Source organism: Scleropages formosus, chromosome 4 (genome assembly GCF_900964775.1).
Source record: "Scleropages formosus chromosome 4, fSclFor1.1, whole genome shotgun sequence".
Taxonomy (NCBI): Eukaryota; Metazoa; Chordata; class Actinopteri; order Osteoglossiformes; family Osteoglossidae; genus Scleropages; species Scleropages formosus.
Genome location: NC_041809.1, coordinates 10,657,348 through 10,682,261, shown reverse-complemented (window position 1 = coordinate 10,682,261; position 24,914 = coordinate 10,657,348). Strand labels below are relative to the sequence as shown.

The 24,914-nt window shown below is 41.1% G+C and overlaps 2 protein-coding genes across 5 annotated transcripts; one reads left to right on the top strand and one right to left on the bottom strand.

Moving 5' to 3' along the window:
- Positions 1 to 317: 317 nt before the first annotated feature.
- Positions 318 to 4,538, bottom strand: tex36 (testis expressed 36). The gene is made up of 4 exons (XM_018749399.2): positions 3,780 to 4,538; positions 2,808 to 2,924; positions 1,086 to 1,166; positions 318 to 871 (listed from the first exon to the last, which is right to left on the bottom strand). Exons 1-4 carry the CDS (start codon positions 3,825 to 3,827, stop codon positions 530 to 532), a joined length of 588 nt encoding a protein of 195 aa, XP_018604915.1. The 5' UTR covers positions 3,828 to 4,538; the 3' UTR covers positions 318 to 529.
- Positions 4,539 to 5,570: 1,032 nt separating this feature from the next.
- Positions 5,571 to 21,804, top strand: edrf1 (erythroid differentiation regulatory factor 1). 4 transcript variants are annotated; one of them, XM_018749610.2, is made up of 25 exons: positions 5,571 to 5,935; positions 7,950 to 8,155; positions 8,814 to 8,880; positions 9,001 to 9,126; positions 9,615 to 9,739; positions 10,536 to 10,692; positions 11,157 to 11,258; positions 11,536 to 11,657; positions 11,831 to 11,942; positions 12,068 to 12,215; positions 12,432 to 12,543; positions 12,931 to 13,039; positions 13,318 to 13,581; positions 13,937 to 14,008; positions 14,150 to 14,300; positions 15,507 to 15,698; positions 15,937 to 16,137; positions 17,089 to 17,307; positions 17,400 to 17,626; positions 18,013 to 18,171; positions 18,301 to 18,450; positions 18,546 to 18,699; positions 19,243 to 19,355; positions 19,455 to 19,621; positions 20,657 to 21,804. In XM_018749610.2, exons 1-25 carry the CDS (start codon positions 5,846 to 5,848, stop codon positions 20,820 to 20,822), a joined length of 3,711 nt encoding a protein of 1,236 aa, XP_018605126.1. In that variant the 5' UTR covers positions 5,571 to 5,845; the 3' UTR covers positions 20,823 to 21,804. The 4 variants fall into 4 exon arrangements, with proteins under 4 accessions (XP_018605126.1, XP_018605125.1, XP_018605124.1 ...); XM_018749609.2 differs by having other exon boundaries at positions 8,787 to 8,880; positions 20,660 to 21,804; XM_018749608.2 differs by having other exon boundaries at positions 8,787 to 8,880.
- Positions 21,805 to 24,914: the final 3,110 nt, after the last annotated feature.

Genomic DNA, 24,914 nt, shown 5'->3' with positions numbered 1-24,914 from the left:
ATGACAATGTAAATATGGCACAAACTGTAAAAAAAAAATGAATAAAAAATTCAGTGCTTCGATTTTCCGGAAGCATAACCACTGCAAATGTAATGCAAATTGCATTATTGAATTTTCTCAGAAAAACAAACCAAACAAATTCTATCTGAGTGTTTTTGTACTCTACAAAAAAGTGTAAATGATGAAGATCAATCAAGCACGGCACATTTATCATGTTAGCGTAATCTTGCTACACCTTTTTTTTTTATGAAGTGAAATAATTGTAATTGCAAAAGAGGGTATTAATAAGGTTTGTGATTTATTAGTTTGGTTCTCTGTTACTGAGCATAGACCTTTCCAAACATTACTTTGCCAGTGTGCGTATTCTACAGAGACAGGGAGAATAGTGTACTCATTCTAATATGACTGATTGTGTTTTAATGAAGCTAAAATGTTTGCTGCCCCTGTACAACACTATTGTCAGAGACAGTTTTAATCACTCTCTTATAAGGAACACAATAAAACATTCTGCCATTCATTTGTGGAAAACTCAGTGCTTGCTGTGGTATGAGTACCTCCAGGGGTTTTTACCCACGTGCCAGTGAGTGGCACTCAAGACACTAAGGGGAATCAGGTGTATCGAGTCATTCCTTCCAAACCACATGAAGTCTTCGATGGCCTGGACGGCGGCATCTTTCGACCTCTCCAAGTGGTTCCTGGGAAAGCGTCTTCTGCCGGGACTCTCTGTTTTCCCATGACCCCGATAGTCAGACAGATAGGTGGGAAAGCTTTGTCTCCAATCCTTAAGGCTACTCGAATCTCCCTGTGCCAAAAAGCTGACATCGGAGTTGTGCTGTCTCCTGTCGTCCAGAAACTTCTTGCGACCTAATCCCTATCGACAGGTGGAAACCAGGGTTGATGAAAATGAAAGTGCAGACGCACGTCAGAATATATTATAATATAATATACAAAAGAGCGACGTGTTTTATGCTCAACATTGTGCCTTCACATTTTATACAGTTCGTTGATCACCAATTGAAAATGCACCGAACACGGTAAACTGCAATAAAAAAGCAAGAATTGCATTTTTGCCAGCAAATACTTACATTATCATACGTTTCAATGCTGTCACGTAATGCATCCCGGTTATCATGCGCCGAAAACAAATATTCCCTGCACATGGTTTTCTAAAATAGAAAAAAAACCTTCACTTTTTATATGTCAAAATAGTTCCCGCACTAAAATGTTACTATTTCTCAGTGAATGGTGGTTTTATCTCTTAAAAAAAGTGTGGTTAATCCCATAACAAGGTCATTATCTTGTGTCTTACATGAAAATGGGGTTAACTATTAAAAAGAAGAAAAAAATTGAGAATGCCAGTCCCCATAAGGCTACACGAGGGTTGAATCACCTGACAACATAGCATGTGATGTGATTATCATTGTCCTTGACTCCAGCAGGAGGCACAGGGAGAGAGACAATGGTGGCATGCAGCGCTGGAGAACAGTGAGCTCACATCTTTTCAACTTGATTCCTTCGCTGATTCGTGAGATATTTCATTCTTCCGCTAATTGTGAACTGTTGCTGAACGCACACACTGATTATATTATGGAATGTGATAGCTTATCTTTTACATCAAGGTTACCTTTGCCCGCATTCCCAACCATTTGTTGTTGCATTTGATGAATCTCTTCCAACTTTGGGGTCTCACCAAGAGGTGGGGATGTGATCCAAAGTGTTCTGGCTGCATGCCGAAGAGAGTCTCTTTATCTAACACTTTTTCTTTTCATCCACAAATGAATAACTCGGTGTATGAAGCAGCCTTAGGGGATGGGTTGCGGAGAGGTGAATCTTTTACTTAACTCCTCATGTGCCACAGCAGATAAACCTCTTTTTTAACCTTTCCATTTCTGTCAGCAAATTATGTGTTAGTGACATATTATTTGTCAATAATCAATTTTGTATGGTTTCTCAAACCAGAGACTACAGAAAAATTATTGTCATTTTTGTCCCATACCTGAAGAAATTATTTTAAATCCATAGATGACAAGGAAAGAACATAACAAACAACACAATGACATCCATCACTGGTGTCCAAAATTAAGACAATGTTAAACATGTGGCAAATAGAATGATTAATAATAATAAGAATAATAATAATAATAATAATAATAATAATAATCAACAAAACACTACCAAATATGGACATTTAAATGCTAAAATTTCATTACATTAAATATAATAGCAGTTTTCTTAACAAATGTAATCATCTGCTCTAAAGTTTTACTGCACCCACTTAAAACCAGATTTGACTGAGCCAAAAAATACAAAAACTATTTTCAAGAAGTGCAAGTTGGTTTTAAGGCTAGTTGAGATAAAATTTTAAATGTTTCGAGTCAAATGTTAAGTACTGCTGAATAAGACGGAGGGAGAGTGAGTGCATGAGGTATGTTTGTGGGGCTCCAACTGTCCAGCACAGAGGAGGCAGTGTCATGCTCTGGGTTTGCTTTGCTGGTTACAGTGCCTCACATCTTCACCAAGTCCTGGGCAATCTCAGCCATCATGGCTATCATAGGAAGGAAAACACAGCTGAAAGCAATGACCTGGACCTCAGTAATGAGGGTGAAGAAAGAAAGTTTGCAAAAAATGTACTGAAGCTACTCACACTTTTGACTGATGCTGTATTTAAGGACATTATTTTTGTCCTTGTGAAAACTTGAGGCTGTGATGAGCTCAGAGGCTAAGCAGACGAACACATGTTCACAAACAATGACAGATCTTCAGCCATTGCTGCAATTCAGCTGTAAGAAGGAAATACCCAGATGTACCTGCTCCGTACTTCTAAATACTCTGGGGTACCGCTTGACCTGTAACATCATGGGTCCTGCATCTCCAGGGGGTGAAATGTCTTGCTCTTTTGAAACCCGTAAACCTGCATGAGCAAACTGTAGAACTGGAAGTTAGACTACAGATTTGGAGTACTGCTAGTACCTAGAAAGCATAGGTGTAACAACGTTAAAGCTAGACTAAAGGGACACCCCAAAGAATTTGTGAATAATTTCTATATTTTTACATTTATTCATTTAGCTGCACGCAAACACACACACACACACACACACACACACACACACACACACACACACACACACACACACACACACACACACAGTTTGAAACTGCTTGTCCTGAGTGGGGTCGTGGCAAACCGGATCTTAACCCAGCAGCACAGGGCGCTAGGCTGAGGGGGGGGGAAGCGGATGCCAGTCCGTCGCAAGGCACCCCAAGTAGGACTCGAACCCCAGACCCGCTAGAGGGCGGGCACAGGCCAAGCCTGCCGCACCTCACCCTGAGTTATTACAAGCTTACAATTATTTACCCGTTTATACAGCTGGGTAATTTTAGTGGTGCAATTTGATGTAGGTGCTTTGCTCAGGGGCACTACAGCCGAGGGTGGGGATCAGATCTGCAGCCTTTAAATCCAAGGGCAGTAGCACTAACCACTATGCCACCAGCTGCCCCCCTGCAATATTTTAGGCCCATGATAAATTGTTAAGCCTCTGTGCAGAACTATTTTCGCAAATGAAATATGGGATCACAACATCATCATAAATTAAAGGCAACTTACATAAATTATACCATAAATTACCAGTTTTCTGACCCACCCAAGTATCAGCTTATCGGGTATTGGGGCAACAAAACATATTATCAGCAGTATCATAAGGGAACTAAACAGTGTTTTGAAATGGAGGGCATGATCATGTACCACCTCACCCTAGTTACTCCTAAACTTTATTCCTTACCCATTTGCCTTCGTTTTCCATCCATGCGTACCGGTTGCGTCCTTTCATGTCCGTTCAAATCTACTTTAAAGTCACCTAATTAGTTTACTCTTTATTTTTCAACACGAGATGAGCCAACTAACTTCTGACTCTGCGGCGAAGCTACGGAGCGGGACTCTACGGTAACCATGGAAACGGGCACGTGACGCTGTCCGGCGAAGTGTTGCTAGACACGTGCACTGCAGGCACCGCTGTGACACCGCCGCATTCCGGCCGCACCGCCGTGGAAGTGTTGTGCTTTTCTCAGGCTGACATTTTACTCTGTGAAACAATCCCAGAATGAAAAATCACATTTATTCATTCAGCAGACGCTTTTTTTTTCTCCAAAGTGGACACTTTCAATGGACACTAGTTTTCACCAAAAGACTCTTCTTCTCTTGAACACGGTATGAGCAATTCGGAATGACCCGGCCGTTATATTTATTCATTTAGCGAACTACAACTATTTAGTCACTTAAACAGCGGGGTAGTTTTACTAGAGCAATTTAGTAAGTAGCGTGCTTACTGCGATTCGAACTAATACCTTATTTGAATCGAAACCCAGCAGCGCTAACCAGCTGTCCCAGTGCGCAGAATCCATTCTGAGAATGGCCGAAACCCGTGAAGTGGGACTCGAACCCACGATCTCTCACTGTACCTGGGAGTTAATAATGTAGCAAGACTCGACCCCCAAGAACCACATGTAACGACCCGCATTACCGGGAGTTTGGGCGGGAAAACGGGTCTATTATAAATAGTTGAATTGTGGGAAAAATGTGAATGTTCAACCATAGGGGGGACTGACGGGGAAAATAAAGGGGTCACCGTGTTTGCCAGGAAAAAGAAAACAAAATAATGAATGCTGTGTTTGTGCGTCTTTTTTCGCTCTATCCGAACCCAGAGCGTCCCGCGCCACACACAGAAGTTGTGTAATATTTGTAATACTCAATTTCACCATCAATAGTAGATCTATACATAAAAAACACATAATTAGCACACTATACAATAATTATTATCGTCAGAAACGTCATACAACAGACGCCTGTCTTTAATCCCGTACGAATTTTTAAATTTAAAATGATTTTTATGTAAAAATTAAATTCAAAATCAAAAATTAAATTAAACTCTAAATTAAGAATAATAACAAATATTAATTTACAGCAACAAAAATAATAAAACAATAGTTTACAGCGTTGGAAAGGGTTGACGGCACACATTCATTGAACACATTTTTTGTTTTTGTCATTTTTTTCTATGCGGTTTTAATAAACCAGCTATCACATGAGGAAATATTTCCAAATGCACTTGTTAATGTTTATAACTCCGGGCGACATGATCGTACAGCGAGTAGCGCTGCTGTTTCATACACCGGCTTGGGTAGTGCGAGAAGACGTGGGTTCGATTCCCGCTCAGTCTTTGTAGTGGTTGCATGTTCTCCCAGCGTCTGCGTGGGTTTCCTTCAAGTACTCTGGTTTCCTCTCACAGTCCAAAGACGTGTTGTTCAGGTTCACCTGCGTGAATGTGTTCCGATGGATGAGTAACCCATGGTTGTAGTGTATCTAGCAGTGTAAATCACCTTGGTGAAGGTATGTGGGCTGATAACGTTATATAGATTTCATTGGAAGTCGCTTTGCAGAAAAGCGTCTGATAAATAAATGTAAATGGACAAATCTCTCCATAATACAATACGAAAACACTCAATATACTGATCCTAGAACAGCGTCACAAGGGCGAGGGGGTGACGTATTTCTGTATCCGGGTTACGTGACAGGAAGTTAATTAATTATGTGAGCGTGTGATGCACAAGGTCACGTTTTACAACTTTATTGCTGTTTAAGTTTAGATTTGATGTTTTGTTAACCACTTAGGAAACATTCTGGAGTAAGGAAGTCTGTGTTATGTAACTATCTTATCATACGTGACGCCCCCCAGAGGCCCAATGCGGAGCGTGACGAGCTAGCAGCCGGCCGCGCGGGGGGCTGAGTGACAGAAAGCTCTGGAAATTCGGAGAACGGCTTGACCCTGCGCGGCTGGAGCGCAGAGTGAGAATGAACGGCGAGTGGAACGGAGCGCAGAGCCCCGCGTCCCCGGGCGGCGGACACGATGAGTCCGCAGACTGCATGGAGAACAGTGTGCAGGTAGTGTATTTGGATCAGACGTAAGCAGGTGTGAAGGTGTGTGTGACACTCGGCTGTGTGTGTGTGTAACTGCTTCTTCCGAAACAGACAAGGCGCAGCGATACTCTGCCGTTAATCACGTGACTCCTCGTCTGTCTGTGGTTCAATTTGTAACTGTGTCAGTCTGACCGCTGGAATCATGCTCTGCAGCTTTTGTGAAAATTACTAGAAATTCTCTCCTATGTCTCAGCAGTGTGACCGTTTCTCTGTGTTTCTCTGACACTCTCTGTCTATGCATGCGATCGATCCGATTGATCCGATTGTTTCTGTCTGGAACTACATGGTGATCGTCGCGTGTCTTCCTATGTGTCCCTGTGACCGTGTGATATTATTGACATGACTGATTATCTATGTGACCAGGACCATCTTTCTGGGAGATCGTCTCTCCTCCATGTGATATCCTCCTTTGTGACTCTTACATTTGATTTAAATTATATTTACATTTATTCATTTTGCTAACACTTTCTTCAGAGCAGCTTACTGTTACAGTGTTGAGGTATTTTAGAATTATTTGCCCCTTCCTTTGTACAGCTGGGTAATTTGTATTGAAATTAAAATGCGCACACACACACACATTTTCCAAACCGCTTGTCCCATACGGGGTCATGGGGAACCGAAGCCTACTCGGCAACACGGGGCGTAAGGCCAGAGGGGGAGGGGACACACCCAGGACGGGACGCCAGTCCAAATGCATTGCACATGTATTGTATTCCGTCAATAGAACTGCTCCTAGTTATTTACAAGACTTGATCAGCCGCTTCACCCCAAGCCAGACGTTTCGCTCATCTGATTGTGCTCACTTGGTGGTCCCGTGGACGAAAGATAAAGCACGGAGGTTCTCAGTTCTGGCTCCGTTGTGGTGGAATGATCTCCCCCTCTCACTCAGAACTGCTGAAACCCTGTCTACATTCAAGAAGGGTCTGGAAACTCACCTTTTCCAGATTCACTTCACCCAAGATCTCTTAGGCTCATGTATGGTGTAAATGTTCATGCACTGTAACTTTATGATCATGCCCAGATAAGCCTTTACACAGCCACTACTCCTGTATTGTATGTAAATGTTTGTGTATCGTGTACCTTTTTAAAAAAAAATGTAGGAAAGGTGATCAGGACTAGTCTATCCTGAGTTTTGTGCACCTACTTGTGCGATGAACATCGGTGCATAAGTTGGAAAGAAACAAATTAGGTTTGCTTAAGAATCACATGTCTGCAACTATGTCTCTCTTTCTCCTAATGTAATGCACAAATTGTATTTTCTCTGAGATGTATGTCACTTTGGAGAAAAGCGTCTGCTAAATGAATAAATGTAAATATACTGGAGCAATTTTAGGGTAAGTACCATGCTTAAGTGTACTAAGCTTTAGGTGAGGCTCGAACCTTTGACCTTTGGGTCCAAACGCAGCAGTTTGTTACCATCTTTCCTTGTGAACGTAAGTGACTAGTCGTTTTGTTCATATCCAAATTAATATCCAACTTGCCAGTAATGATGGAAATGTCTGACTGAAAACTGACCACCATCATAAATCAAACAGCACTATGTGTCACATTTGTCCACCTGGGAAGCGGTCAGGCTGTCATCAGACATCTGTGCTTGAAACACATTATCTTCCATTAAACATGAAGTTTGGGTGAAACATGAATGTAGGTTCAGATGTGGGCTCGAATCCTGCCTCAGTCTGTGTGACGTCTGTATATTCTCCTCATGTTTGTTTGTTTCCTTCAGGGTGCTCTGGTTTCATCCCACAGTCCAGAAAAGTGCTTCAGCTGAATTGGTGACTCTGAATTGCCTTTAGTTTGTGTCTGTACGAGTGTGTGTGAATGCCCCTGGTGAACTGATGTCCTGACCAGGGGGTACCCTCCCTCATGCCCTCTGTTTCCAGGATAGTCTCCGGACCACTTTCATTAGGACAGAAAGTTGTTAATACCCCATCTTTCCTTTTTTCCCCTTCTCTTTTTGTACTGAAATGTGGCACAGGATACTGTAGTATGTTTGGGCAATGAGATCAAGAGTCGGGCGGTGGTGAAATACTCGGCTGCCCCACCGCCCACAACCTATGCTCTTCTCCGGGAGAAGACAGACCTGAAGCTGCCCCCGGCAAATTGGTTGCGGGAGAGTACCCAGCTGGGCCCAGCTGGCACCACCGTCCTCGGCTCCAGCAGCAAGAACAAGCCTTTCTCCAGGTAGACTTTGAGATCTAACACTCTAGACTCCGTATGATCTTGATCCTTTTCATGTCTGCTATTGTGTATTCTTCACAGGACTTACTGCAAACAAGTTTAGTTGTTTCTTTGTTTAGCTGTTGCTTTTTTATATTTGTACATACAACTTATGTTTTTGATATTCACAGGTATTATATAAAAATAACTGTGCTCTTTGCAGTGCAGATACCTTTTTGTGGTGGTCCAGAGACAAACAATGTGAACCATGTGTTTGTTCATTAATAAATAAATAAATAAAAAAAAAAAAAACAGTTTTGAAGACCATGGTAAAATGGTGCTGAACCAAACTCATTCAAGTACATGGGGAATGGGAAACCCCCAGCACCACAAACTAATACCATTTAACTAAATTAAATGATTTATATGTGAAAAAGTATGTATAGAAAACCACTTGACCACATATCTAGCACTATCATGAAGTTTTACACACCATAGAGTGATAAATAGTGTGTCTTAATGTTGGAAGCTTTAGGAGACATGATGGTATCATAGTTAAATCAGATTTTGTCTTAATGGGTCCAAACTCTATATACAGTAGGTTAGTGGGTTCTGGGAAGCACAAAGTGAAATATTTTTTGACTTTTTTGAAAAGGTTTTGCCCTGTAAATTCTCTGTGCAGTTTTGGAATGGCATATGACTTCATCGACTCCATTGGGAATGATGTTGATGTTGTGTCAGACTCAGAGGTAAGGACACTATTCAGATTGTGATCAATCATATTGGTGAAACCTCTGTTGTTTTTTTTGGTGAAGCAGAAACCTAGTGATGCTGTGGGGTTTTTTGTTGTCTTTTAAAAAAAAAAAAAGAACATCAAGAAGCTACTTAAGATCCCGTACAGTAAGTCTCATGTCAGCATGGCTGTACACCGTGTGGGGAGAACCTTGTTGCTTGATGACCTGGACATCCAGGAGCTATTCATGAGATCCTCCCAGGTATTTTAATAATTCTCCACTTGAATCTTCCGAAGAACTGCTTAGTTCCTTTAATATTTTCCATTGCATATTATTATTATTGCTGCTGCTATTATTAATAATAACAATAATATTTTCATTAGTAGTAGTGGCAATACCACCTTAGATTTTATTCACAGCAACTTGTGGATACTTACTGGAACAGTTGAGGAAAAGTACGTTGCTCAGTTGTACAATATAAAATCTGAACCAGACACAGTTCCCCACTGTAATTTTACGTAGCTGAATTTGTGTACTGCTGTTCATAAATTCAAATTAGTTATGTAATTGGCCAGTTAACAAAAAATAGCATAGTATAAAAGTATAGTATAAAAGTATAAAAGCTCTAAATAGTATAAAAGCTCTGTAGTCTATTAACAGATGTGTGTTTTTGTTTGTTTGTGTTTTTTTTTTTTATTTATTTATTTATTTATTTATTTATTTATTTATTTATTTCCCCCTAATGGCAGACTGGAGATTGGACCTGGTTAAAGGAATTTTATCAGAGGCTTGTTGATCAGAAGTGGCAAAGAAAAAAGAAGAGTAAGGAGCACTGGTACCAGAAAGCCATTCTGTCAAAGTTTCTTTATTATAGGTGTGTTTACCAGAAACCAGTAAATTGACACTGGTACATCTGAGCTGCTTCTGAGAATATTTTTATTTATTGTTTATATCTGTGGGCATCTGAATTTTGAAATATTTATTTATTTTGTACACAGTGTGGGGCTTTTTGTCCTGTACGATTCGAGTTACAACTAGTTAGGGAGAACCTTTTTTCTGTCCGGGTACATCGTTGTCAGGACAGAGAGAACAAGAACACGTTGTTGCTGCAGGGCCAGGAGTTTTGACCATAGCGATATAATTTCATTGTAACGTAACTATAGGAGATGAAGCAATATATACTTGTACTTCAACTCCCAAACATAACTGAGACCCAAATTATTTTTGTTTTCAAACACTACTAAGACCAAATTGTAAGTCTAGCCACTACATCACAATGAATAAAAGTGTAACTAATGATGATTCATCTTAATTCCTTGACGTATTCGTGGATTAGCTTCTGTTTAAGAACAGATAGCGCTATAATCAATAAATTCATTGCAAGAGTTGGTAACATCCGGCACGAGACAAGATATCACATGGACAAGACACCAGTTTCTTTTGCATTTTATTAGCATGAATCAGAGTGTTGCATCCAGACTGTTTTAGTGGCCACATGTATGGGATTGCTACATCACATACTGTAAGCATGTCATCAAAAAAATTGTAATAATAAGCACAAACCTGTATTCACCAAATAATTTCTCTAAAATTCTTGGATGTTGCAATGATAAATTTAAAAAATGCTCAGTGAAATATGTGCATGAAAGCTGCTTTCTGTTCTTGTGCAGCATTAGTGGCGATGGCGCTGCAGAGCCTGTCCCAGGAGACTCGGCCAGCTCCAGCAAAGGGGACGAGGGGTGCGGAGGTGGGGAACTTGGCCCCTCGTGGCCAGCCACTTTCACCATTGCAAGCTCGGACCCTGAAGACTCTGCCAGTCCTGAAGAGGTATGTAGCTGAGTGTAGTTGTATGGATGAGCGACCCCATTGTAAGTAGTGTATCTAGCAGTGTAAGTCACCTTGGTGAATGAGGTGTGTGGGCTAATAACACTACATAGTATCCATTCTAAGTCGCTTTGGAGAAAAATGTCTAAGTGAATAAATGTAAATGTAGTTCTCTTGGATTGTCATTGTGAACAGAATGATCCAGCTTCTAGTCAGTTGTAATTTCATTTATTTTATTTTTTTTTTATATATATCTCAACAGCTCAGGTTAGGATTCCTTGCCCATTCTGAGACTTCATTCAATAGCCTTTATTTTGCAAATCCGTCCTTAAACATTGTTACCTGTTTCCCCCCTTTTTTATTCGAAGGTATATTCCTCCTCAAGATGTATTGGCAGTGACTTTTCAGAGCTTGAGTCTAAACCCCATGCTTCACGGCCAACTGATATTCTTCCCTCACTTTTCCAGGAGAGAGTCTCCATGGACAACCAGTATGCCCTGGGTCATGTGGCATCTGTCACCAAAGAACAGAACCTTCCCACTCTATTTAATGAGGGGGAAAATAGTCAGGTAATGCAGTCTTAACCCTTTTTTTACTGCTACACTTTGGATTTCATACCACTCTCTTAACTGATGATGTTAAATATTCAGTTTTTTTCTTCCTTAATCTTACTGATTGATAACACTTCCTCCTCCTCTTTCCGGTGTGTTTTGAAAGTTTATATTTGCATAAATGTTTTTAATTGCAGTTTTATATGCTTTGTTTTATTTTACAGTAGAATTACTGTTTACAGAATGGTATTATAGGGCTGTTCTACAGAGGGAGTAACTTGTACTTTTTTGAAAGGGTCTGAGGAATGATTTTGCGCGAAATATTCTCTGGACATTTGAGGACATTCACATGCTGGTGGGTTCAAACATGCCTATTTTTGGTGGAGGGCGATATCCAGCCGTCAGTCTACGACTCAGGTCAGAAATGCTATTTATGACCAAGATTTTTTAAGTCAAAGTTTAGGATCTTTGTCTGAATCTTACTCCTCCTATAGGTTTTGAAGAGTTGTTTGGTCAGTATTATGCATGTTAGCCTTGTTCGTTTGGTAGATATAATTGAGCTGAAACCTCATGTTTTTTCCCTCTCTCAGGGATAACAATAAGCCCATTAATATTTTGACGGGCATTGACTACTGGCTGGACAATCTAATGTGCAATGTCCCTGAACTTGTCATGTGCTTTCACGTCAACGGCATTGTACAGGTACAACATGAATAGTGCCTTTTTCTTTTTTTTTTTTTATTAAAAAAAAGCATAAATCTGGGATTATTCACTGGTGTTAAATTATTTGGATGTTTGAACATAAACTTGTTTATGTCTGTTTCTAGAAATATGAAATGATAAAAACAGAAGACATCCCAAATCTGGATAACTCCAAGTTTTCTACCAGGGTAGTGAAAGACATTGCTCAGAACATTCTGTCATTTCTCAAGTCCAACTGTACTAAAGAAGGACATACTTACTGGCTGTTCAAAGGTATGAGATTTGAATCATTGAGTCATCATTTATAACATTGTCTTGTCCAAAATATGTCTGTTTACATTTGCCGGGAAGAACTGGCAGTGACATAACAATTTTTTTTGTGCCAACTGATTAAAATTTAAAGGTACATGACATGTGTTTGTGCTCTTTAAGTTTGAGATCAATCATTTTAACTGACTGTGTAACTAAATGTTGTAATTGTGTTTGCAGCCAGCAGCAGTGACGTAGTGAAGCTGTATGATCTCACCACGCTTTGTGAGGAGACCGCTGAGGAAAAGTGCCAGAACCCTTTCACTCTGCCTGTTGCTGTTCTTCTGTACAAGTATGTCCCCAGTTGATGTTTATCAGTGCTGGCTCTCCAGCTATGGTCACTTTTATGTTGCTGTCCCAAGTGATGTATTTTTAAGAGAACTACAGGCTGAAGTGGCTGGTTCACAGTATTCAAATTACTTTATAGTATCAGTTGCCTTTATCCTCTTTACATTGATTGTCATGAGAACCAGTGCAGCAGTGAAAATGGATTATTAAGCATAATAACTCGTTTGAGGCCCTACGGAGAAGTATTTAAAGAGTCCTTTTCTGAAGCGGACATTGTGATTTTAGTATCTTAGATTTGAATCACTGGGATAAGCACATTTTTAAACGGCATAAGGGGTTAGCCATGTTCAGAAGTGTTCATTGATGAGAGGATTGTCATGTTACCTTGCAGAGTTGCTAGCAACATGATGAAGAAGAGCCAAAACAGGAAGCATTATGGCACCATTAGAACTTTACTTCTGAACTGTGTCAAACTTCTGGACCAGGAGAGACATCCTCAGGTAAATTAATCCGTAGCATAAGAAGTGGTGGCCAACTTTTTTTAGATAACCCTTTGTTCTTCTTAAGTTATTCAGATATTAACGTTTTTTTTTTTTTTTTAAAAAAACAAACAATTCCAGTCAAATCTCTTAAATGCACAACTGCAAAGCCCCTCCTGACAGTTAATTGTATGTTATTTAGGTTTATATTCTAATGCTACACTGCTCTACTTTTGCTTCCTGAACCAAGTCTGATTGCTTATTTGGACCTACTTCTCTCATTGTCCATCCTTCTCCAGATCATCGCCTCAGCTCACTGCATGTTGGCAGAGCTCTTTCAGCTTGATGAGCCACTGGAGGATGGCAATGGGGAATCACTCCGCAGCGGTGGCTCAGAGGACAGTTACAGTGAAGAGGAGGAGGAGGAGGAGCTGCCAGAGGACAGCGATGAGAATGGCTCCTGCAGTGGCTGTTCGAACCCAGCCGATGCCAGCAGGGCAGTGGCTGTCATCAAATCTGTGGGAGAGCTCTCTGTACCCGAGAAGTACACCCACCATATCAGAGTGAGTGCCTGAAATTAGACCGGCCACCGTGGAAGATAGTTATATTGGTGCATTATATGAACCAAAGGGCATTGCTAGAAATCAGTGGTCTCTAATCCTGGAAATTTTTTTGTAGTCAGTTTTGTGAAAGTAATAGAGAATTCAGTGAGTTAAGCTATATTTGGCAGAGGGTTAATGATATTAAGAAGTAATTTGGTTGTTTTTTTAAAGTTAAATCACAGTTTTTTTTTTTTTTAAATAGAATTTTGAACTTGACATTCTGCAGGTCACTAACCACTTAAGCTGATTTTGCCACTTCCCCCAATTAGTTATTGGAAGGTCAGCAAGCTAAAGTTATGTTTCTTGTCTTCTACAGCCAAACTATACATTTCCTGTATCCCATGACAAGGAGGAGCGGTGCCGCCATGTTCTTGGCAATGTCTTAAGGGTAAGTCCTCCTGTGCTTAGTGCCAGAGCTGATGGACACATGCATGACATACCTGGTTATCCCTTGACACGGGAACTCTATATTGTTTTCACCTAATTCACAAGATTTTATGATGGTTGATTTTTTGGCCTCCATTGACAGGGTCTGAAAGCTGTTGACAGCACCATTAAGAAAGAGAGCGACCTGCCAGCAGCTGACCCCAACACTCCCATCCCTCTGAAGTATGAGGATGGCGATGACAGTAGTGGACACAATGTTGTTGAAAAAGAGATCTCCCTGCTCCTTGATAGAGGTTGGCTGTGTGTTGCTGAAAAATATACAGAAAATATATTAAATGTACAGACACCCCTCTACTTACATAAATTCGACTTAACGTAAATCTGGATTACGTAAATTCCTGACATTTACGGACAGCGCTTACACAAAACATCTGAAATACGATAAGCTCAAGTCGCCGTAGGCAGACAAGGCAGTAAGCTGCAGCTTCCTAGTTCTCACGTGTTTTGACTTGTGAACATTTCTCTTCGTGTTAGTAAAAAAAAAAAAAAAATTCATTTCACAATGCCTTGTGGTAAACGTGCACTTGAAGGATTCACTTACTGTTGAATCTCTGTCCACATTTAAAAAGGGTCTTAAAACTCACCTCCTTCGGACTCACTTCAACCATGATCTGCTAAGTTTATGTAATGTGTAAATGTTCATGCACTTTAACTTTGAGATCACACCTGTTAAACAATGGATAAACCTTCATGCAATTACTCCTGTAATGTAATATATATATATATCTGTGTGTGTGTGTGTGTGTGTGTGTGTGTGTGTGTGTGTAAATCTAGGGAGGAATCACTGATATTCAGATTAAGTTTTATACAGCCTTTCGTGTAATGTAAGAGAAACAAACTACTTTAGAATCACGCATCTGCATCGAAGTGTCTTTTTCGGCTAATGTAATGTACATATAGTATTTTTTTTATGAGATGTACGTCACTTTGGAGAGAAGCGTCTGCTAAACGAATGAATGTAAATGTAAGAAACAAATACCGTCTCACAAGCATACAGCAATCGATTTGGAGATGAAATTGAAAATAAGGAAGTATGAAGGTGGACACAGATTATCATCTATAGCACGGGAACCAGGTTTAGCTGTATTGACTGAATATGATGGTGAAGGATGCTGCACGTATACAGGAGCATGTGAAAGGAACAGTTAGCATAAAAACAACAACAGTAATGAAGAAATGTGAAGGTGCAAGAACTGAGATGGAAAAATGATGACTTATGTTGAATGGTGGGGGAGGAGGGGGAATTTGACATACGTAAGGGGTTGAAGAATGGTCTATTTGTAAGTCAAGGGGTGTCTTTATTTAAAACAAATTCTTACATTTTTCAGTTTTTAGTCCCATCTTATTCAGTTTTGCTTACTGTGCACAGTAAAATACCTGTGTTGGCACTATATTTCTGTTAATTTTTCTTCTGCTGTGGCTTCTATTTGGGGAGTCAGTAGGTCCTGGTCAGGAAAACTACAAACACCCAACACGCTCTGGGATGATCCCTGGATCCTGGCAGCACCGCATAAAGCTCCAGCTCTTCCTGAAGGCCTCAAAGGCCTACTATGTACTTGCAGATGCAGCAGCTAACCTACTGAAGTATGGCCGGGCACTGCGCTATGTCAAGCTGGCACTGCAGTGTCATGGTAGGTGTCCTCATCTTGAGGGCTGTATGTTCAGTAGAGCACAAATTAAGTAATCTGCAGTTGGCCTTTTAGATTTTCTCCTTAAAACTATCTTCATGTGCCTCTGAAATTAATAAAGTCTCTGCAGGACCAAGGCTGGTGATCCTTTCTTATGGTCCTGATTTTTAGTTGTATCATTAATCTGAAGTTGAGGAGTTCTATATCTTATCATCAGCATCATCCCCTTGTCCTTTGGCAGATGCGTATTGTGCTGTGAGCAGCAGTCTGCACCCAGAGGTGCTGTTTTTTCACAGCCAGTGCCTGTCACTGTGCGGAGACATCCAGCTGATGCTGGCCCAAAACGCCAGCAACCGAGCTGCCTACCTGGAGGAGTACAGCTATCAGACAAAGGAGGACCAGGAGATCCTGCATAGCCTGCATCGCGAGTGCAGCTGCCAGGGTAAGATTGTTCACATCTTGTCACATCATTTATATGAAGTTCCTGTCATCTCTCTGGTGCAGCAGACAGCATAGTGGTTACAGCCTAAGCCTAGGCGTAGCAGCGCTAGCAGTGGAAAGCATGGAAAGCCTAAAGTTCCTTGGAGTCCATGTGTGAAAACAGCTGACATGGACCTGCAACACCACACACCTGGTCAAAAAGGCCCAACAAAGACTTTTCTTCTTCAGAAAGCTAAAACAAGCCCACAGAAACTCAATTTCTACAGGACCACCACTGAGAGCAACCTGACCAACTGTGCTGTTGTGTGGTATGCCAGCTGTACAGCTGCCGAGCGGAAAGATCTCCATCGTGTGGTGAAAGTGGCCCAGCGCGTTGTCAGAATGTGTCCAAGTTGGGGAGCTCCATTCTGTGCTAGCTGACTAAGGAAGAAGGCTGGCAGTATCATCAAGGATACCACACACCCCAGTCACTCCCTGTTTAACCCCTCATCTGGCAAACGGTTCAGGACAATAAAAGCCTGCACCAGCAGACTGAGGAGCAGCTTCTTTCCCAGAGCTGTGGCCTCCATTATACTCTCCTTGCCCAACCAAAGGAGGCTGCTGCCTCCATTACTCCCCCCATATCCCCCCTCCCCATCCAAGGCTACTAAGGACTGGCGACTCCAAGCTTTTCAGTGCAATTCTTATTTATTCCGTCCTAATTTTGCTTTATTTATTTATTTATTTATTTATTTGCTTGCTTGCTTGCTTGCTTGCTTGCTTGCTTGCTTGCTTGCTTTGGTTGTTTGTATCAGGTGTTCTTTCTGCTGCTGTTCTTCTGAGGGTTGCCATATGGAATTTCATAGTATTGTATACAGTGACAAAGTATCTCATCTACAATGCAGTTCAATAGTTGCAAAAGGAAAATATACAGTGGTCCACTGCAAACCTTTATGACTTGTCCCTCCTCCAGCTTTTAATATGGCTACAGATTTGGCCATGGACCCAGAGTACCAACTGTTCGTGAGCTGCAAGTGCTACGAGGCTGCCTATGAGCTGCTGACTTCAGGGGAGCTGAGGAAGCTTCACTCAGAACAGCTGGGCCAGGTGCTGAAGAGACTGGGAAACATTCGCAATGAGATGGGTGTCTTCTACATGAACCAGGCTGCAGCCATGCAGACTGAGAAGGAAGGTGGGATAGTGTGTCAGGCGTACTGCCGCCCACAGTCCTCTGGGGTCATCCACCTCTTGCCGTTCCCTCCTTCACCCTTTGCTTTTCCACAGAGAAGAAGGGTGTGTCAGCAGCTGAACAGGAGATGTGGAAGAAGAGCTTCTCCTGCTTCGAGAAGGGCTTGAAGGACTTTGAGGCCATCAGTGATGCTGCCAACACAGCACTGCTGCTTTGCAACACAGGCCGACTAATGCGCATTTGTGCGCAGGCTCACTGTGCTGTCTCCGAAGACCTCAACCGTGGTGAATTCTCCCCAGAAGAAGCACTCTACTACAACAAGGTACTATACTTCAGATGATAGAGTTGGGTCATGTTGTTCAAGCTAAACATTTACAGTTATTTATTTAGCTGATGCTTTTCTACAAAGCATCTTAGAATGTTACACCACTTACAATGATTTACCCATTTATACAGCTGGAGCAGTTTAGCTCCAGCATTTACCTTGCTCAGGGGTACTGCAGAAGAAGGTAGGATTTGAACCTAGGACCTCTGAGTTCAGTTGCTTAGGCTTTAACCCCTATGCTGTCTGCTGCACCAGAGAGATGACAGGAACCTCAAAACCTGTGATTATCTGCTTTGAACCTAAAACCGCTCCTCTTTGGGGTTACATAGTATGTACACACTGTGAAAACATTAAGCATAACTTTGGTGCTGATGCTTTTGCAGGCGATTGATTATTATTTGAGGGCCATGAAATCCCTAGGCAAGAGGGAAAGCCATAAAGCTGTGTGGGACTCAGTCAACTGGGAGTTGTCTACCACCTATTTCACTTTGGCCACACTTCTCCAGGACTATGCCCCTTTGTCCAGGAAGGCTCAGGAACAGGTAAAGCAGGAAATATCTACCTTTTACCATGTGTTTTGTTTTAAAACTATTGTTTTTCTTATTGAGTTCTTCAATCCATTTTTTTCCCCCTTGAGTCATGTTTATTAACTGTTTTACTCACAATCCTAGATTGAGAGGGAGGTGACTGATGCCATGATGAAGTCCCTCAAATACTGTGACCTGCAGACGGAGTCAGCCCGTCAGCCACTGTACCAGTACAGAGCTGCCACCATTCACCACCGGCTTGCCTCCATGTACCACAGCTGCTTCCGCAACCAGGTATGTTGCCTCATCACCCAGAGATAAAAGGCAATCCTTTTGTTTTTTGAATTTGTTCTGTGGTGTAGGGGTAACAGATGGGTTGACCTCTTCAGGTCGGGGATGAGCATCTGCGAAAGCAGCACCGCACCCTGGCGGATCTGCACTACAGCAAGGCAGTTCAGCTGTTTCTGAGCTTGCGGGATGCGCCCTGTGAGCTGCTCCGCACGCAGCTGGAGCGGGTGGCCTTTGCTGAGTTCCAGATGGCAGGTGAATCCTGAAAGTCCCGAATCATGCTGGCTGCACCGTTGAGCAATATTGTCCAAAGCAGGTGTCGCAGCTGATCTGCATCAGTAATTCTGATCCTGGGACGTGTGGAGTCCAAGAAGTCTGTAGGCTTCTGGTTACTGGTTATGTGAGATTAACTGTAACACCTCATTGCCTGCCAGGAAACAGAAGGGAGGGGATATTTATACCTCCATCCTGCTTCATCTTCATGCTGCTGATCATGTACGTCCTGAAGGAGAACTTAGCAGAAAATTGGGTTGGCTCATCAGAGGGGTGGATAGACCCGTAAAATAATTAGTGCTATTACCAACCTCTGTTAGATATCCTCAACTGTTATCTGAGCTACAGGGCTAAGAAAACCATAAAACGTTAAAGCATTTTAAATTTACTGGATAACAGGAATCCTTCATGGTATTTAATTTAAAGACACCTTTACGTTAAATACATTAAGGTATTTCACAGTTTGAGAAAGCTTCTGTGCCACTGGTGGATGAGTTTCGACAATGTTCTATTGCTTATCTTTAGGACAGAATAGCACCTCTGCAAAACTGAAAACCCTCTTAGGAGCTCTGGACATCATGATAGAAACACATCATGCCTTCCAGCTCATCCACAAAGAACTACTTGAAGAGCAACAGGTACCTAGCAGCAATGTGATTGAGAAAACACAAAATGTTGTTTGCACAGATCCCACTTTGTAGAGCCTTTCATTCACTTTCTTCTGTAATTTTCTGTAGGCCAGTGCTGCCAGTGATGTGGCGGTGCCTGAATCTCCTGATGGCTCTGCTTCCTCTGGCTTAAACACAGAGGAAGTACTGAAGCTGATTGGTGTCTTTGAGCCAAGCTTCTCCTTCATCCTCCTCCACCTCATGAAACTCATGTCAACAAGCAAACGGAAGCCCGTGTAAGACCAGGCCGTCAGAAAGTTGTCATTGAAGCTGTCATTGTAGCACATCAGCTCACTGTTTATCATTGTGGTTGGCATACCAGTTCTGTTTTTAGACATGTTTTTTCTAGTAGTTGCTTTGCAGCTTTTTAAAATATTTTAGTGTCTGTAGCATGCTTGTTTTCATCTTTCTCTGCATATAGCTTGCAGGTTAATTGCTGAATTAGATTTTTTCATTCTTACATTAGTCAAAACAAGTGAATTTATCAGTCTTTTTTTCAAAGAAAATTTTAAAATAGTTGTAGCCTGATTGCTGGCTGTTTTTAGGTCAATGTAGGATGTGTAGATGAATTTCTGTCGTAACATAGTCATTAAGGTGTCCTGAAAGATTAAACTGTGCTTGGTAGCAGAACTGAAACGGTGACATGTGACTCAGTTTTGACCCCACCCACTGAAATGTGGCCAAGTACACCCCCAATCCCTCCACTGGCCATTGAATTGGCAGAATGGGGCCTCAGAACTGCTGTTGGCTAAAGGGCATCTCAGCTTAATTATACTGTGTCCAAAGGGACATTGTAGCAGATTATCTTCTTGTCATGTAAATTTATTTTTTTTTTCTTACAATTTTCTTTCACACTTTATTTTGGGTTTCCAAATGTTTCTACTTTCAGGGTATAGGAGTGATTATAAGGTTGAGATGTGAGTTGTCATAAGTAAGGCTTTGCAGGTTTTCCATGTAATTACATATTTTTGAGGTAAAAACGTTCTATTTAGACTTTATCACCCTTACTACATGGTAGGTAGTGATTTTTATCGGCAAAGGAATATTATTTTTCTCTGTTTACGCCAAGAACGAGTGCACGTTATAGCTTACTGATATGTACTGGAAATCCCAGCAGTCACACTGGTTGTGAAATGATCTGATTTAGAAAGATTATGACTTTAAAACAGTCATTGCCGAATGAATGCTTGTTGGAGAGTAATTATTTTTCCACGCCTTCCTGCTTCCCACTATCAAAAACCGTTGCACTTTTGTGTCTGATTTTGTTCTAGCAGTGCCAAAGAGGAGGAGGCAATGAAGATGTATAAGCAGGTGTACTCTCGCCTTCTACGTGCCGAAAAGACAGCACCTCTCATCCAGCGTGTGGCGCTATACCTTCAACTTCTTCAACAACTGACCCCAAACTCAGGAGATAGCACCAACGGAGCGCCAAGATGAGGACAACTGCAATGGTTGAGACCAGTTCATTACAAACGCAGGTCTTTTTATTTTTTTTTTTATTTTTTTTTAAAGAAAAAAAAAAAAAAAAACCCCAGCCAGACTCAAAATGTACACTTGACACTTCATCACCGGCAGTGCCTTGCTCAAATGGAGATTTAAAGCAGTTTTTTTTTTTTTTTTTTTAACCATAATGCACACCCTTGTTTGTAACAAGTGGTAACAAATAAAAGCATCAGCTTTTTCCTAAAGTGAAACCATCTAGATGTTAGTAAGTCATTCTGTAATATAACAAAGTCCATAGAAATTGCACTGTAGTGAATTGCCTGAATTCAACAAGGGTGAAGACTTGATGCATAACTGGTATATTCCGGTTAGAGCTTCTGTGAAAGCTTATTTATATAAATCTTTTTTTTTTTTTTTATAATGAATGTGCAATATCGGTGAAAAATTCAGCACATTTTTCTCGTTTATCCAGGTTACAGTTGTGTGTTTGTGTATGCTAGCATGTTAATTGCTTGACTTCAAATAAAGTTTGAATGCATTTAGTACACTGACCTTTTTGTTGTAACTATTTTAATCTACACATTCTTTAGGTGTTTTGGTTTTGCCTTGTACCATTTTAAGGTATTCTGCTTAGATACTGGACAAATTGATAAAAACTTAAGCTGAACTAATTGCAGACACCAAAAAGCTATACAATGGAAGCAAGTCACAGTAGACAGACAGCAGAGGGTGAAATACCACGAGTTGTACCGGGAATGTTAACTAATTTGTAAAGAAAATCAATAAGGGTTCAAGACAGCTTCTTATTTGATGTTTAGTTAATTGACATTGTATGACACATCTTTGATATGATTGTTTTATCATGTGTTTATGTACTTGTGATCCGTTGAAAGGAATCCAGTTCATTCTTAAGTATTTTTCTCAAGAGAATGCCAGGAGGGCCCTTTGAACAGGTAAAATTCATTACAAACCCATGTCCTTAATCCCTGTACCCACTCCTTTCTAAGAGGCCCTGTGTGCAATATTTATTTATTTATTTTTTTTGTGCAAAATTTGTGGCCATAGCTCAAATATGCCTGTCACGGCAACAGAAACTAATTTGATGTGGAATAAACATAACTTAAAAAAGCAGGCAGGCAGTATGTGATATGCATTGTGTTGCATTAAATTTTTCATGATTGCAGAACAAATGCTTTAAGTGTACTCCTTTCCTATGTGTGTTCAGGTACACAGCTTATAGGGAATTTTCAACTGCAGTGTATAAAATCTCCTGCCTGCAATTTGAAGCCACTGATTGTGCTATCAGGAAACAAACCAAAATCATCAAAATATCTGAGTAAGCCTGCAATTGTAGCAGTTGCACATATTCTTGGTTGCCAGATAACCGCTTTGGACAGTTTCCCCTTTGCTGTCTGTCATGACCTGCCAGATAATGCAACTCCTATCATGACTGGCTCAGGAATTGTGAATCTGTATGGATCACAGACAAACATAAATAAACTTACATTGCAACTTTTTGCAGTTGTGCTGCAAACACATTCCTGTGTCTCTTGTGAGATAACAGGTAATACACTTCGGAATGTCCTCCCCACCGTTATATTGTCAAACAACCCATTTAACCATTTCCATTATAAAGTGAATTAATACACAAATCATGAAAGAGATGTGTTTTTTTAATACATGAATACCTTACTTGGGTTCTGGGCATGATATAGTATATAGATATATAAAGCAGATGAAAAGTACTCTGTAACCAGTCACCTTATATTTACTTGACACCTTTCTCAAATGCAACTTCCAATGTTAAACTTTTTATTGTCCTGTTTGAACAGCTGGGTACTTTTTATTGGAGCAGCTCAGGATGGGTACATTATTCAATGGTAGTGTAGCTAGAGGTGGGATTCAAACCTGCAATCCTTGAGTCCAAAGGCAGTAGCACTACTACACTACCAGCTGTGGTGCTTGGGCTGAAGTTTGGAAATGTTATCTCCGGTTGTGGTTTCCCTTGGTCAGTTGATCCCTTGTTGCTGGGAAATGATTAAACAGACAATAAGTAACCATAGCAACAGATGTTTGTGTAGTTACCTAGAGAGGGAGGCATGGCAACTAGACACGTCTGGGCTCTAACCAGTCAGATTTATTCCCTCTCCCCCTTACACTGCCCCATGCACATCTGCATTTGAATGCTAGAAGCACTATGGAATACAATGCAGCTGACACTAATACTACACATACTGGTTCTGGTCCATACTACAGTAAGGTAACACAGACAAAAAATTTACCCGAGCTCCAAGCCATGTTATAGTATGTTAAGAACTTCAGAATTTGAGATTGCATCCTAGGACACATTGTTTCATGTTCTTGCTTGACTTTTGGATCTCAGAACCATTACGTTGTTTGTCCTCAGGGCTGAACGGCTCGACGAGGCACATTCTGTCTTTTGTAAACACACGACCCCACCTTCACCGCATTTAACAAGGCAGCCTGTGACAGATGAATCTCTTTGGCTGGCTAGTCCCACACGACAGCAGGTCAGCCTTCTTACAATGGCCACGGGCAGGGTGCTGGGCATGGGGAGTGGGGGTGGGGGGGGGGGGCTGTCGGCTCTGCTACATCATGCTTCGCTGGCTCATGGTGAGCCCATCTGCACAGCTCACCGAGGCCAAGTAAACCTCCACGGATGCTAGCCCCCACTGTCCTCCGGCAGCACTGAGGAAACGCACCCATATGTGTACAAATGTTTTTCATTTGTACATCATCAGCACCAGCAAACAGATATTTCTTCGTCAGCATCCTTTATTTTTACTATATAACTGTCGTGGTTGTGTTTGACAGGTAAAATGCAATGCTTTCTGTGTAGCTTCTTATTCATATACACATTCTTTTAACTCCGATTTTTTTGTAAGACTTGATCATCGATACAGGTAATATGTCCTCTTGAGACCGCAATTCATTTTTTGTCCACTTCGGAGGCAATTGTTTTTAAGTGTATGTCCCAAACTGTACATGTTACAATATTGAGCGTGCCAAGAAAAATGATATTTATCTAATTCAAGAGCACATTTGCACCAATGTTGGACGGCAATATGTGAGGGGTGGTTCTCCTCCAGGGACCCCATCACCTCTGGGTACAGGAATGAATATGTTCCCAACAGGATACAGAGGCACCCTTAAGCGTTTTTGTCATTCAGAGATGGTTTCAAGCTGAGTTGCTAAGTTTGTGCTGGTCAGCCTTTTATCAGTGTTCATCTAGTCTTAGCCCAGTACTTAAAAATAATCTTTTTATCAAAAAACTCAAGAACAAGAGCATGTCCTGTGGTGAATCCCTCCAGCAAAGCATTTAAAAAGCTCCAGTGTCATCTTCAAAAAATGACATATAAAATGACAAAAAGGCACAGCCAGATTTTGTGTCGAGTACTTATTCTTTCTACTAATACACTGCCGGCAGATTGACATCACTTGAAAATGGTAACAGTAAAAATGGTAGCAGTTGTTTTACATGATGAAATTACTGTGTGGTGTTATGATTTGAATGGATTTAAGCAGAAGAGGCCTAGGAAGACCTTTGCTTAGATATAGACATCTCCCTACTTTCATAGCCTGTGACATATAGGGCTTTTCTTAGAACTGATGTTATAATATACTGTGCTGTATGTTATATACTGCCCAGGGTTGTTATTATTATTATTATTATTATTATTATTATTATTATTAAGGGCGGGGGTGCGGTGGCGCAGTGGGTTGGACCGCAGTCCTGCTCTTCGGTGGGTCTGGGGTTCAAGTCCCGCTTGGGGTGCCTTGCGGCAGACTGGCGTCCTGTCCTGGGTGTGTCCCCTTCCCCCTCCGGCCTTACGCCCTGTGTTGCCGGGTAGGCTCCGGTTCCCCGTGACCCCGTAAGGGGCAAGCGGTTCTGAAAATGTGTGTGTGTGTGTGTGTGTGTATTATTATTAATCAAAGCAACCATAATATATTCTTATGAATAGTAGTAGTAGTATCATTCATACTAATATATTATGGTTGCTTTGATTATTAATAATAATAATAATAATAATAATAGTAGTATAGTTTTATATATATAGTTATATA